The sequence below is a fragment of the Petromyzon marinus genome, chromosome 28 (assembly GCF_048934315.1).
Source record: "Petromyzon marinus isolate PM22_M1 ecotype Great Lakes invasive population chromosome 28, UKy_Petmar_22M1.pri1.0, whole genome shotgun sequence".
Classification (NCBI taxonomy): domain Eukaryota; kingdom Metazoa; phylum Chordata; class Hyperoartia; order Petromyzontiformes; family Petromyzontidae; genus Petromyzon; species Petromyzon marinus.
Window position 1 is genome coordinate 13335575 of NC_133694.1, and position 15030 is coordinate 13350604.

A 15030-nucleotide genomic window follows, 5' to 3' on the forward strand; every position below is an offset into this window, starting at 1 on the left:
TCACTCCATCTCTTCTCTAGCCCGTGCCACGCCCGTTTAGCCCCCTCAATCCGGCCGAACAAAAGCTGTTTGGGCATACGGTGGCTGAGCATGCGGGCTACATGGCCCAGCCAACGGAGCCTTGCCTGCCGGAGATGCTCACTGATGGGACTTTGTCCAGATCTTTCGAGGATTTGTGAGCTCCTCGCACAATCCAGCCTGGTTAAACCCAGGATTGATCATAGGCAGGCCAGCCTAAATGTTTCTAACCGGCGAAGATGTTCCATTAGGGGGGTCCACGTTTCGCAAGCGTAGATAAGGGAGGGAATGACTGTGACCGAGAAAACCCGAAGCTTCGTGTGGAGCGACAGACCAGGTAGCTTCCACACAGCGTTACGCAACCGATGAAAAGATAATTCCGCTCGACTGATTCGGAGTGAGACTTCTGCTGTTAAACCGGAGCCGGTCATGAGCACACTGCCCAGGTATGGGAAACTCTCCACTCTCTCCACAACTGCCCCATCACCGATTGGGAGTTGTGGGGGTGGAGTGCCCGATGGTACAAAATACCCAGGCAGGTGTTTCGTTTTGGTGGGGCTGATGGTAAGACCCCAACTCTTAGTGGCACACTCCAGTTTCAGCAGCATCGCCTCAAACTCCTCCTCTGAGTGAGCTGCAATCACCAGGTCGTCGGCATACATAACGTGGTTGACCAATCGGGAGCCATCCCTTGACCGCACCCGGGCATCGATCAGCCTCCCATTGTATCTGTACCAGAGGGAAATTCCTCTGGTACAGCTACTGAAGGCTTCACGAACTACATGGTAGAAATAGATGTTAAATAATGTTGGAGCCAGAGGACATCCCTGTAGCACCCCAAGGTGTACAGGGAATGGCACTGACTCCCGGCCACGTAGTTTTACCCGGGCCTGCTCACCATCATGAAGGTCCTTAATGAGCGTGAGCAGAGGGTAAGGGACTCCGAAAGCACGAAGAACAACCCAGAGCCCAGGCCTACTGATGGTATCATAGGCCTTAACCAGGTCAATAAAGCAGAGATGTAGGTCTTGTTGGAATTCCCTACACCTCTGCTGTAACAAACGGACAGAAAATATGGCATCTGTGCAGGACTGCCCTTTCCTGAAACCGCATTGGGGCTCCGCAAGCCTCTCCTCAGCGTGCCTGGCAAGACGATGTTGAATAATCCTTGCCAGGACCTTTCCCGGCACACTGAGGAGTGAGATGCCCCTGTAGTTGTTACAGTCTGTGCGGTCCCCCTTCTTAAAGAGGGGGACCACCAGGGCATCCTTCTAATCCTGCGGAACCCGTCCAGTGGTCCAGACTGTTGTTATGATGAAAGAAGAGCCACACCATTCAATTAATTACCACTAAACCGCGAATTATCTATATAACTAATAAGCTTGTGCCGGAGGGTCCGGGGGGCCAGGCGTCTATGACGTCTCCTGGCCTAACCCCAATTGGCGGAGCCAGGAGATTGAATATCTACCCTCGGGGCTCCTCCAAAAACAACGAAAAACCACTACGGGTGGCCATGTGGAATGTTCGAACGCTCACTGCGGAGGAGAGGCTGCCACTCCTCTGTCGGGAGCTGGACCGGTACCGCCTGGATCTATGTGGCATTCAGGAGGTCCGGTGGACCGGTTCTGGCTCCTGCCACCATGAGGGGTGGATAGTCCTCTACTCGGGGCAGCAGACTGAGCAACCACACACACATACACACACACATCATACATACACACACCGTACACACACACACCGTACATACACACACACACCGTACATACACACACACCGTACATATACACACACACCGCACATACACACACACACCGTACACACACACACCGTACATATACACACACCGTACATACACACACACACCGTACATACACGCACACACCGTACATACACACACACACCGTACATACACACACACACCGTACATACACACTCACACACACCGTACATACACACTCACACACACCGTACATACACACTCACACACACCGTACATACACACTCACACACACCGTACATACGCACACACCGTACATACAAACACACACACACCGTACATACACACACACACACACCGTACATACACACACACACACACCGTACATACGCACACACCGTACATACACACACACCGTACATACACACTCACACACCGTACAAACACACACACACCGTACATACACACACACACACACACCGTACATACACACACACACACACCGTATATACACACACACACACCGTATATACACACTCACACACACCGTACATACACACACACCGTACATACACACACACACACCGTACAAACACACACACACCGTACATACACACTCACACACACCGTACATACACACACACCGTACAAACACACACACCGTACACACACACACACACACACCGTACATACACACACACCGTATATACACGCACCGTACATACATCGTACATACACCGTACACACACACAAACACAAAGATCATCCTATAGCCCGAACAGACTGTTAGGGCGAGGGGCCGTCCATAAATGACGTCACGCACCTGGGGGGGGGGGGGTCAGACATTTGTGATGGGGGGGGTGAGAAATGTGACATCACATCAAAATGCGCAACTTTAAATAAATATAGAATTGTTATAATAACACTAATTTTGATTACTTTTCATTATTAACTATTTGATTATTTAAATTTACTTAGGTCACCTTTTATTTATTCCATGAAGGAGCATTTGCTTCTCCATGGGAGAATGGAGAAGCATACATTTTTAACATTTTTTTAATGATTGTTATTAAACATTTTGATTCTAATGATTCTACCAGGGCTTTTCATTCTGTGGAATTAATATGTGATTGTTATTGTACTCTCCATTTTGCTTCGTTTTACTACAAAGTTTCAAGTATTTTTTATAGTTATAATTACTTTTATTATTTATAATTATAAGATAATTTCAATATAATATTCTGAACATCTGCAGTTTTAGTTAGACGTTGAATATTTTTTTAGTGAATTTTATGCTAAATTTAAGCTTTCCAACGCCTCCTTTTTAATGTGTTTTCTCCTAAATACGCGCTACACACAATGACAATAGTTTAAAGCGATTTGAAGCAGGTTTTATTTTCAAAATGGAAATATGGTTTTGGGGGGGGAGGGGGGCAGAGCCTTGTGACGTCATATTTGAGAGGGATCTGACTTTTTGTGACGCCGTGTGACGAGGACGGTGGGGGTCAAAAATCGTTCAAAATCGCGTGATGTCATTTATGGACGGCCACCAAGTGCTGTTAGCGAGCAGCACCTATGAAGGCCGGTACGGCACACGAGGGGGTGGGTGGCCAACACCACGCCCGGCCGCCTTTGTCTCCCCAGTGGCGATGTTTACTACACGACCACACCAGGTACTCAATTGAGGCTGAGTAGACCGCTACACTACCGCTCCGCACACACACAGACACACGCAGAACCACGCCCGGCCGCCTTTGTCTCCCTAGTGGCGATGTTTACACACCGCACAAGGTACTCATTTGAGGCTGAGTCGACCTAGGGGAGGCCCAGGACCGGTTCATATCATCGTCACTGGTGTTGACCGTGAGCGATAATCGAACTCTGGTCGCCGGGTTCGTAGCGCAGCGCGCTAACCGCTACACTACCGCTCCCCACAGATACACAGACACGCACACGCGTTCATGCAGAGGCATGCGCATGAAATTTACGCTTCCAATCTCGTCACTGCAGATTCCCGAACAGATTGAACCTCCGCCTCCTCCTCTCCTCCCACGCGCGCTCAGCTGCTTGTTGAGCAACCACAGCTGCTCGCTGCTGCTGTCCCGCATGAGTTGGAGGCGCTGTAATAACAACGGCAGCGTTATTGCTGTGTCCCTCGTGGTGGGGGGCGGGGGGGAGTTCACGTCGGCCGGACGGCAACTGGGCAAGCGAGGCCTTTGATGATGATGACGAGTATTGGCACGGCTTAGTGGCCGTATTTCTCTTCCAAGAGACATCGGCATCGGTCACAGAACGATCCACTGCCGGATGAGCGCCTCCCCGAGCCACCATATCATCTCCCCGTGCATCTGGCACCGCCACACGAGCTCACGTCGCCACGCTCTTCTGGCTGCCACTCCATCCTTGATCTCGCCCCCCCCCCCCCCCCATAGCCGTGACGCATCCTGACAAAGCCTCGATTACTTTGCCTCAAAAGTGAATCCGACATTTTTCAACCTGCGTGGCGTTCTCCAACCCACGCATTCCTCTTCCTGTCCCCTCGGAGTAATTCTGAGTGTGCGTCTTTCCGCGGTCGTTTGCACATTTTTCAGCACAAAAAATATCACAGCAAGCACCGCAACCGTGAACCCAGCTTCATGAGTTTGATTCCCAGCCGTGGCTAACGTCAGCACTGAGTGATACGTGAAAGTGCTGCACTGACCAGCAGTGGATATTATGATCGGCCGAAATGTATTATAAATACCTGGAGCCGTTGTTGCTTCGCAATGGAAAATAAGAGGCAGCTGCTGTCATGTTCACAGTTCTCTCACGATCCTCCTGTACACGGATTACTAAAAGCAGTCTGCTTTTTTACATAATAAAATACCAAGATAATATGTAATGAGTTTTTTGTTACCTCCAAGATTTCAAGAATATTCGGCAAAATAATTAGAACAGGAGAACAAATTTAAAAGTGTGAGCGATATTAAATTAACCGAGTCGGTCTTCTGTATTGGTTACTCCCATCCCTGCGGTGTCGCTATCTATCATTTGTCTTCCGAACTCCTACCAGTGTTTCAACTCAATTCAACGTTTATTTGTTACACGGAAAATCTCGTTTAGCCAGTTAACCAGCTATTTTTGGTGGCAACGGCCCCACAGCAGCCACGAACAACGGAGTCACTGTTGGGGTAGAGAAGAGCCCAGGCAGCAGCCAGCCAGGAAACTCTAGACTTATATTATTGTTAATCATAGCAGGTACCACAGTATGCACTGCTGTAGTGATAGCAGGAACCACCACAGTCGGTATGCAATGCTGTAGTTAAAGCAGGTACCACCACAGTCGGTATGTACTGCTGTGATAGCAGGTACCACCACAGTCGGTATGCACTGCTGTAGTGATAGCAGGTACCACCACAGTTGGTATCCACTGCTGTAGTGATAGTAAATACTGCTATATAGAGTTTGTAGACACTAAAACAGTCAGTATATACCACTACGGTCAGTAAATACTGCTACAGTCAGGAGATACTACTACGTTCAGTAGCTACTACTATAGAGTCAGTAGATACTACTATAGAGTCAGTAGATACTACTATAGAGTCAGTAGATACTGCTATAGAGTTAGTAGTTACTACTATAGAGTCGGTAGATACTACTGTAGGCCCAGTAAATACTACTACGGTCAGTAGTTACTGCTAGTCAGTAAATACTACTAAACAGTCAGTAGCTACTACTGGCTTGGTAGATACTACTGTACAGTCAGAGTCAATAGATACTACTTACTCTGTTGTATGTAGGGTGTGTAGGTATATATACCTACGCGGGGGTAAATATATTCTTTGAGGGGGGGGGGGTCGACAATTTTCGCAAACCTTTTAGATAAACTATTTACCCCCCACTTTCTAAAACTTTTTGGACTTCTGCAAGCATCTTATAATTTTGTTGGTGGAGAAATGGACAAACGGCCCACCGGGCTTTCACAATAGCTTAGTATCTGTGTATGTATATGTAAGGTTTTTAAGATAAGTTCGCCCGGGCAACGCCGGGTATTTCCCATTAGTCTTACCTATAAACATAATTTTTTTGTCTATCTGTCTGTCCGTCTGTCTATGTGTCTTCACGTGCTTGCGAGGGGTTTGGCTCTCAAATGGTGGGGTTTATGTAAAAAATATGTGCCAGGTACCATGCCGTAAGACCCGCGGTTGGCAAGCGCTATTCCTTTTTCACATCCGTCACCTTTAAATTAGTTTAATTAGCGATTTGGTGCGATTTATTGTTACGAAATTTAAAATCCTAGATTATTCCACCTCTACGGGGAGGTTGTCCTCACAATTCTGTTCAAAACCTCTTTCCCTGTGTTGTCTTCTCTGTGTATGTATCTCGACTTGTAACTTTGCTTCGTTTTCGTTTACTGTGGTTGGTGTCTCTGTTTTCGTTTGTTTCCCATGTGCTTTCTCCGTTTTCGTTTTCCCATGTGTTTCTCCCGATTTGTTTCCCATCTTCTTGCTGTATTTGCCTCCGTGTAGTTTGCCGTTCTCTGTGTGCTCTGTGTGTGATGTCCCTCTGTGTGTTCCTTCGCTGTGTGGTTTACGCCATTTTCACCTGAGGACGAGTGCTTGTGTTGCGTTCGAAACGTCGTGATCTATTTACATTTTATTTTATTTCTACATACGTGACTTTACCGAAAGAACCAATGAGTATGTACTCTTTAATTTTGATTTAAAGCTTTCGTGACTGCAGTAATTCATATTCTTAGCTCTTTTGGTAAAGTCACGTTGAAGGGAAACAATAAAATAACAAAATGTATATAAAACAATAAAAATTCTCACGACGTTTCAACCATAAAGCAAACGGTCATCATCAGGTGTGAAAAACCAACGGCAAGAAACATTTGAAAGAAGTGGCGGTCCACATTTATTTATTAATTTTTAAACGGTGTTTGTATTCATTTATAAATTTAAAAAAACCCGTTAGCACCACGGGCAGCAATTTGGCAGTTTATTTAGAAGGACGAGTCCATCTATGTTCTTAAAAGAGGAGGGGGGAGACGAAAAATTGATGTATGTTGTCTGAAAGCCACTGTAAGCGTGAACAATCAATTAAGACCTGAAATGGTTTATCAAATCCTTCCAATGATTGCTAAGCCAGAATCGATCTTCTCGGTTGAAATTGTCTCTGTGCCTGTATATGTGGATAGCCTCATGAACAAATCTCTCATGGTAGCCAGATGGCTTACAAAGAACCTCTGTCTTGGAGAAGTCAATGTCATGTGAGCCCACTGAATTATAACAATGATCTGCCACGGCCGAGGTGTTGGTCCTACCATGTTTAAGGTCTGCTTTGTGTTCACGAATGCGGTCCGAGACATGGCGTTTGGTTTCTCTAATGTAACTGCTACCACAGAGGCAATTTAGTTTGTAGACACCAGGGTACTGTATGTCCGGAATCACATCTTTTACAGATGGAACCAGATCACGGATTTTATGTAATGTGCTGAAATGGACCTGGATCTTGTGTTTATTTAAGATTTTGGATATCTTTTTTGTGATCCCCGCAATGTAGGGTAAAGTGATGGTTTTGAAAGGCTCCTCAAGAGGGTCCTTCTTCATGGTTTGAGTGATAGCTTTGCGGATTGTATAGTCGGAGTAACCATTAGCCTTAAGAGCTTGGTGTACGTGCTTGAGTTCACTGCCTAAGTGTTCCTGGTCGGATATGCATTGGGCTCTATGGTACAGAGTCTTGATGAGAGAATTCTAATGTGATGGATGGTGGGGGGAATCCGGTTTCAGATAAGCATCCGTATGGGTAGCTTTCCTGTAGACAGAGTGGCTCATTGAACCATCAGGTCTCTTTTTTATTAGGACATCCAAAAAAGGTAGCTTGCCATCTTTTTCGACTTCCATGGTAAATCTGATGGCTGGGTGTATGGAATTGATGTGGTCGAAGAATTGGTCTCGAGCAGGCTGGCCATGTGGCCAGAGGACAAAGGTGTCATCCACGTACCTCTTCCATAAGGTTGGGCGTAGAGTGGCAGTCTGGATGGCGTCAGTTTCAAATTTTTCCATGATTATGTTGGCTACAACCGGAGATAGGGGGGAGCCCATTGGGGTGCCCTCAGTTTGTTTGTAGAAAGTTCCATTCCAGTTGAAGTATGTGTTGGTTAAGCAATGTCTCACCAGGGAGGGTATATCAGTATGCAGTCCTTGATGAACCAGGTCTTCAATGATAGCGATGGTGTCAGGTACCAGGACTTTGGTGAACAAGGACACCACATCAAAACTGGCAGCAGACCACCAAGATTATATGGCCTTCCAAAGATACACAAAGAAGATACACCCCTTCGTCCCATCGTCTCTACTATCAACTCCCCCACCTATAAACTGGCACATTTTCTTGCTGATATACTGCGACCTTTCACTGTAAAAAACACCTCTGCGGTACTAAATTCTACTCACCTGGTATCGACAATCAAAGGCATTTCCCTGTCCCCAGACGACCTGCTTGTCAGTTTTGATGTAGTTTCCGTTTTTGATGTAGTACCGCAGAGGTGGTTTTTCCAGTGAAAGGTCGCAGTATATCAGCAAGAAAACGTGCCAGTTTATAGGTGGGGGAGTTGATAGTAGAGACGATGGGACGAAGGGGTGTATCTTCTTTGTGTATCTTTGGAAGGCCATATAATCTTGGTGGTCTGCTGCCAGTTTTGATGTGGTGTCCTTGTTCACCAAAGTCCCGGTACCTGACACCATCGCTATCATTGAAGACCTGGTTCATCAAGGACTGCATGCTGATGTACCCCCCCTGGTGAGACATTGCTTAACCAACACATACTTCACCTGGAATGGAACTTTCTACAAACAAACTGAGGGCACCCCAATGGGTTCCCCCCTATCTCCGGTTGTAACCAACATATTCATGGAAAAATTTGAAACTGACGCCATCCAGACTGCCACTCTACGCCCGACCTTATGGAAGAGGTACGTGGATGACACCTTTGTCATCTGGCCACATGGCCAGCCTGCTCTAGACCAATTCCGCGACCACATCAATTCCATACACCCAGCCATAAGATTTACCATGGAGATCGAAAAAGATGGCAAACTACCCTTTTTGGATGTCTTAATTAAAAGGAGACATGATGGTTCAATGAGCCACTCTGTCTACAGGAAAGCTACGCATACAGATGCTTACTTGAAACCGGATTCCCACCACCATCCATCCCAGAAAAACTAAGACTCTATACCATAGAGACCAATGTATTTCCGACCAGGAACACATTACCAGTGAACTCAAGCACGTACACCAGGCTCTCAGGGCTAATGGTTACTCCGACTACACAATCCGCAAAGCCATCACTCCAGTCATGAAGAAGGATCCTCTTGTGGAGCTACTCAAAACCATCACCTTACCCTACATTGCAGGGTTCACTAAAAAGATCTCCAAAATCCTGAATAAACACAAGATCCAGGTCCGATTCAACACAGTACATAAAATCCGTGATCTAGTTCCATCTGTAAAAGATGCTGTTCCAGACATACAATACCCGGGCGTTTACAAACTAAAGTGCCTCTGTGGTAGTAGCTACATTGGAGAAACCAAACAACATATCTCGGACCGCATCTGCGAACATAAAGCAGACTTGAAACACGGTAGAACGAACTCCTCTGCCGTGGCAGATCACTGTTATAATTCAGTGGGCTCACATGACATTGACTTCTCCAAGATGGAGGTTCTTTGCAAACCAACCGGCTACCATGAGAGATTCGTTCATGAGGCCATTCACATATACAAGCACAGAGACAATTTCAACCGAGAAGATGGATTCTGGCTGAGTAACCATTGCAAAGATGTTTTAAACCATTTCTGTTCTTAATTAATTGTATTTTACGATGACCTTCAGACCGCAGCTCTTTCGCTGGCATTGACTCTTAATACCTCTCACACCACGGTTAATGGTATGGTTTACAACATGGAGTATAACAGCACCTCGCAGCTGTCTCTCTCCCCCTCCTCTGTTCCGACCATGGATGAACTCGTCCGTCTGAACGGGGCCCATAGCTATTCGTGTCGCTAACGATGAGGGTAAGAATCCACCCATTTTTTCGCCATATAGCATTGTGATATATAACGACTTATTGTTGTTAACTTAGCTGATTGGAGAATATATAGAGTTTATTGATAACATTGAGGTAATTTATATTTTTGTTTTTTATTGGTTCACTATATAGTATTCATTATATATTGTAGTGTATACCCAGTTACTGTGAATAGCTCAGATGTGTAGGCTTTGATTCAACATAGCCATTTCTGTGACCAGTCACAAGCTAATCACTCAGTTATTTCAATGCTAAATTATCCTAGTTATTTCAATGCTAAATACTCTAGTTTGATTTGTACTAGGTGCCTCTGTGAATGTGTATGCTCTGACTTTAACATAGCTATTTCTGTGACCAGTCACAAGCTAATCACTCAGCTGTTTCAATGCTAAATTCTATGCTAATTCCTTTGTCAAGGGGTGCCTCTGTGGATGTGTATGCTTTAACTTTAACATAGCCATTTCTGTGACCAGTCACAAGCTAATCACTCAGCTGTTTCAATGCTAAATTCTATGCTAATTCCTTTGTCAAGGCGCTCTGTTTCTTCTCACACAGCTTAAAGGTCGCGATCTGAGCGTGGCTTTTTCGCTCCAGCGCTGTCCTCCAGACAGTCTCGTCCCTTCACCTGATGAAGGCCGCTTGTGTTGTGGCCGAAACGTCGTGAGAATTTTATTGTGTTATTTTATTTGATCAATTTATTATTTCATTCTCATTCTACGTGACTTTACCGAAAGAACCAAAGAAGATGAATCCTTGCAGTCGCGAAAGCTTTAAATCGACACTTTTATTGTCTGGCCACATGGTAAAGATACACTTAATGATTTTCTAAATCATCTCAATGCACAAAACCCGGCCATCCAGTTCACCATGGAAATGGAGGTGCATAACACACTCCCATTCCTAGATATTTTGCTTGGACATGGCCTAAACGGTAAAATAACATACAGCGTTTATAGAAAGCAAACGCACACTGATGCCTATCTGAATGCAGATTCACATCATCTTCCAGCTCAGAAATCCTCTCTTATCAAGACGCTCATACATCAGGCTAAAACAGTGTCAGATGGTGAGAGTCTAGTGAGAGAGATCAAACACTTTAAAGACGCACTACGACAGAATGGCTACAATAATGCTCAAATTAACAGAGCACTGAATGCCAAATCACGATCGCAAAGCAATACTGCTGAAAGCGATCAGATTGTTAAAACAATAAAAAAATCCATATATCTCAGGAGTAACTGACAAATTAGCCCGTGTTTTGCAAAAGCAAAACATTTAAGTAAGATTTGGTACAGTACACAAAATTCAAAAACTAGCATCTTGCATTAAAGACGCATTACCTAAATTATCAACAGAAGGTGTATATCGGATTAAATGTTTATGTGGCAGATGCTATATTGGACAGACGGGACGTAACATCAGCGTAAGACTAAAAGAACATCAAAGAAATATTAAATTATCTCAAACACAACTGTCGGCAGTGGCAGAACATGCTTGTCAACAAGGATACTCAATTGATTTTGATAACGTTGAAGTGTTGTGTAAAACTAATTATTACTGGCAAAGACTAATTAGAGAATCAATTGAAATTGAGAGGAATAAAAATAACTGTAATCGCTCTGACAGCTACAGGCTTAGTGCGGCCTGGAAGCGTATTATTAAATAATACACATTACAATTCCTTATAGGGGAAACACATACTAAGTAACGGATTACTAACATAGCCTATAATCACTAACACACATTACAACTAATTACGAATCTACAACTCATTACTAATCATAACCATTGACTGATTACTAATCGATTATATAATTACAATACCCCCCCTCCGCCTCAAATCACTGCACCTGAAATGAGTTAAATAATCACGTCACCCTGCTGCTCTATTTAAAACCGGGAGCAAGCGAGGGCTTTACCATTCTGGTGAATTGCCCGATGATGCTGGATGTAATTACCAGCGAAACGTCGTACTCAAACTGTAAATGTTGTGGATTCACTCCTCAACACACCGGTGGGCTAAAGTAGTGAATTATTTGTCTTTTGTCAACGTGACACTTTTTTTTTGCTGATTGGCCGTGTCAGGTGGTGGAGGGTTACGACACATTTATAAATAACGCGATCTAAACCAAAAACCTTTATTATTAGTTTAGAAATCTTTTTTTTATATCGTTCTAGGTTACCATATGGATTTAAATATTATAGTAGTTATTTTATATTGGCAGATTCATACGTGATGATTCACCAATGCCTAACGTGTGATATAATTTCACATATTTATAAATCACCTCACGTACTCCCTGGGACATTGCCAGGTACACCCCGGTTGTCCGTGTACCCCCCAGGGTTCCGTGTACCCCCCTGTTTGAGAACCACCGCTCTATAGGACAACAACAGAGCTAGGATGCAGGCGTCTGTCCCAGGCCACCTTGTTCTCTGCCATGCTGTCTGGGCCGTGTAAGCTGCAGAAGCCTGCGGTCACAGAGCGCCCAGCATGACCACTATGCCTCGTGAAGACCGATTCCCACCGTGCCACACACAGTAAGCTGCGTGCCTGTGACTTGGTCGCGTGTACGTGCAAGAGTTGCTCCGCGATGCTTTTAGTGGACGCTGCCACTGTTTGTTGGTACGCTGCCTACGCAGGACGAACGCGGGGGGAGGTGGTTATTGCGTCGCGTGGCACGTTTCATTTACGTCTCTCATTGCCTTGTCTTGTTTATTCTTGTTGTGCCGGACTGCAGGTGGTTTACGAGTATGAGAGAGCCGTTATCTTCCGTTTGGGTCGCCTCTTGTCAGTGAGGGCCAATGGACCAGGTACCCCACACGCAGCGCATGCGGTCACACGCGCGGGTCACGGGGCCCCGCGTGAAGGTGGCCTCTGAGCTCCGCTTGAGCCTGCATGTGGCTCACATGCACTCAGCCTTGATCGGACCAACCAGCTCGACGGAGCTGAACGTGTGGTTGTGTTGTTGTTTAGGCCACCCACACAAGCATAGACCGGCTCTGAGTGTTGTACATGCAATATAGGGGTCACGTGACACATATGCAAGGCATTGTGGGAGTTGTGCCTTGGTGCTGTTTGTGAACAGCAGTAGCAGCACACCTGTGGTGGTGGTGGCTATGCTGCTGCCTATTGGTCAACCATGTTATGTATGCCGATGATCTGGAGTAGTTGGAGGTGCTGCTGCTGAACCTGGAGCGTGCCACTAAGAGGTGGGTGGGGCCTTACCATCAGCCCCACCAAAACTAAGCACCTGCCTGGGTATTTTGTACCATCGGACACTCCACCCCCACAAACCCCAATTGGTGATGGGGCAGTTGTGGAGAGAGTGGAGAGTTTCTCATACCTGGGCAGTGTGCTCATGACCAGCTCCAGATTAACAGCAGAGGTCTCACTCCGAATCAGTCGAGCGGCATTATATTTTCATCGGTTGCGTAACGCTGTTTGGAAGCTACCTGGTCTGTCGCTCCACACGAAGCTTCAGGTCTGTGGGGGCTAATGCCCCCCTCCCCACTCCCAATGAGCGGGTGGGGCGCAACATCTGCCCCCTCCACCCCCGCCCCCGACCGGGTGACCGCCCCCCCCCCTCCCGCACCAGCACCCTCTCTGAATGATATACAGTGAGGGAAGAAAGTATTTGATCCCCTGCTGATTTTGTACGTTTGCCCACTGACAAAGAAATCAGTCTATAATTTTAATGGTAGATTTATTTGAACAGTGAGAGACAGAATAACAACAAAAAAAATCCAGAAAAACATGTCAAAAATGTTATAAATTGATTTGCATTTTAATGAGGTAAATAAGTATTTGACCACTCTGCAAAACACGACTTAGTACTTGGTGGCAAAAGCCTTGTTGGCAATCACAGAGGTCAGACGTTTCTTGTAGTTGGCCACCAGGTTTGCACACATCTTAGGAGGGATTTTGTCCCACTCCTCTTTGCAGATCTTCTCCAAGTCATTAAGGTTTTGAGGCTGACGTTTGGCAACTCGAACCTTCAGCTCCCTCCACAGATTTTCGATGGGATTAAGGTCTGGAGACTGGCTAGGCCACTCCAGGTCCTTAATGTGCTTCTTCTTGAGCCACTCCTTTGTTGCCTTGGCCGTGTGTTTTGGGTCATTGTCATGCTGGAATACCCATCCACGACCCATTTTCAATGCCCTGGCTGAGGGAAGGAGGTTCTCACCCAAGATTTGACGGTACATGGCCCCGTCCATCGTCCCTTTGATGCGGTGAAGTTGTCCTGCCCCCTTAGCAGAAAAACACCCCCAAAGCATAATGTTTCCACCTCCATGTTTGACGGTGGGGATGGTGTTCTTGGGGTCATAGGCAGCATTCCTCCTCCGCCAAACACGACGAGTTGAGTTGATGCCAAAGAGCTCCATTTTGGTCTCATCTGACCACAACACTTTCACCCAGTTGTCCTCTGAATCATTCAGATATTCGTTGGCAAGCTTCAGACGGGCATGTATATGTGCTTTCTTGAGCAGGGGGACCTTGCGGGCACTGCAGGATTTCAGTCCTTCACGGCGTAGTGTTACCAATTGTTTTCTTGGCGACTATGGTCCCAGCTGCCTTGAGATCATTGACAAGATCCTCACGTGTAGTTCTGGGCTGATTCCTCACCATTCTCATGATCATTGCAACTTCACGAGGTGAGATCTTGCATGAAGCCCCAGGCCGAGGGAGATTGACAGTTCTTTTGTGTTTCTTCCATTTGCGAATAATCGCACTAACTGTTGTCACCTTCTCACCAAGCTGCTTGGCAATGGTCTTGTAGCCCATTGCAGCCTTGTGTAGGTCTTCAATCTTGTCCCTGACATCCTTGGAGAGCTCTGGTCTTGGCCATGGCGGAGAGTTTGGAATCTGATTGATTGCTTCTGTGGACCGGTGTCTTTTATACAGGTAACAAGCTGAGATTAGGGTAGCACTCCCTTTAAGAGTGTGCTCCTAATCTCAGCTCGTTACCCGTGTAGTGCCTTGGATTCACTCGGACGACAATCGCCTTTCTTCCACCGTCTATCATTCCGCACACTATAATTTCTCCTCTCCTCTCCGCGCTCCGCCAACTCGAACACTCGAATTCCCCTCAGCACTGTCCACTCATAATCCTTGTCTCCCCACACAGTCTCTTCTTCCCCCGCACACACAGTGGTTCTATCTCTATCTCCTCACACACAGTGACTCGTCTATCTCTTCACATGCAGTGACTCTGTCTA

At 46.0% G+C, this 15030-nt stretch overlaps 1 protein-coding gene across 1 annotated transcript in view; it reads left to right on the top strand.

Annotated features, from left to right (window-relative positions):
• Positions 1-15030, top strand: part of LOC116947043 (stomatin-like) — a 30330-nt gene that overhangs the window by 3603 nt on the left and 11697 nt on the right. The window contains exon 4 of the mRNA XM_032962419.2: positions 12552-12624. Coding sequence (XP_032818310.1) covers positions 12552-12624 — 73 coding nt within the window. The remainder of the gene's footprint in view (positions 1-12551; positions 12625-15030) is intronic.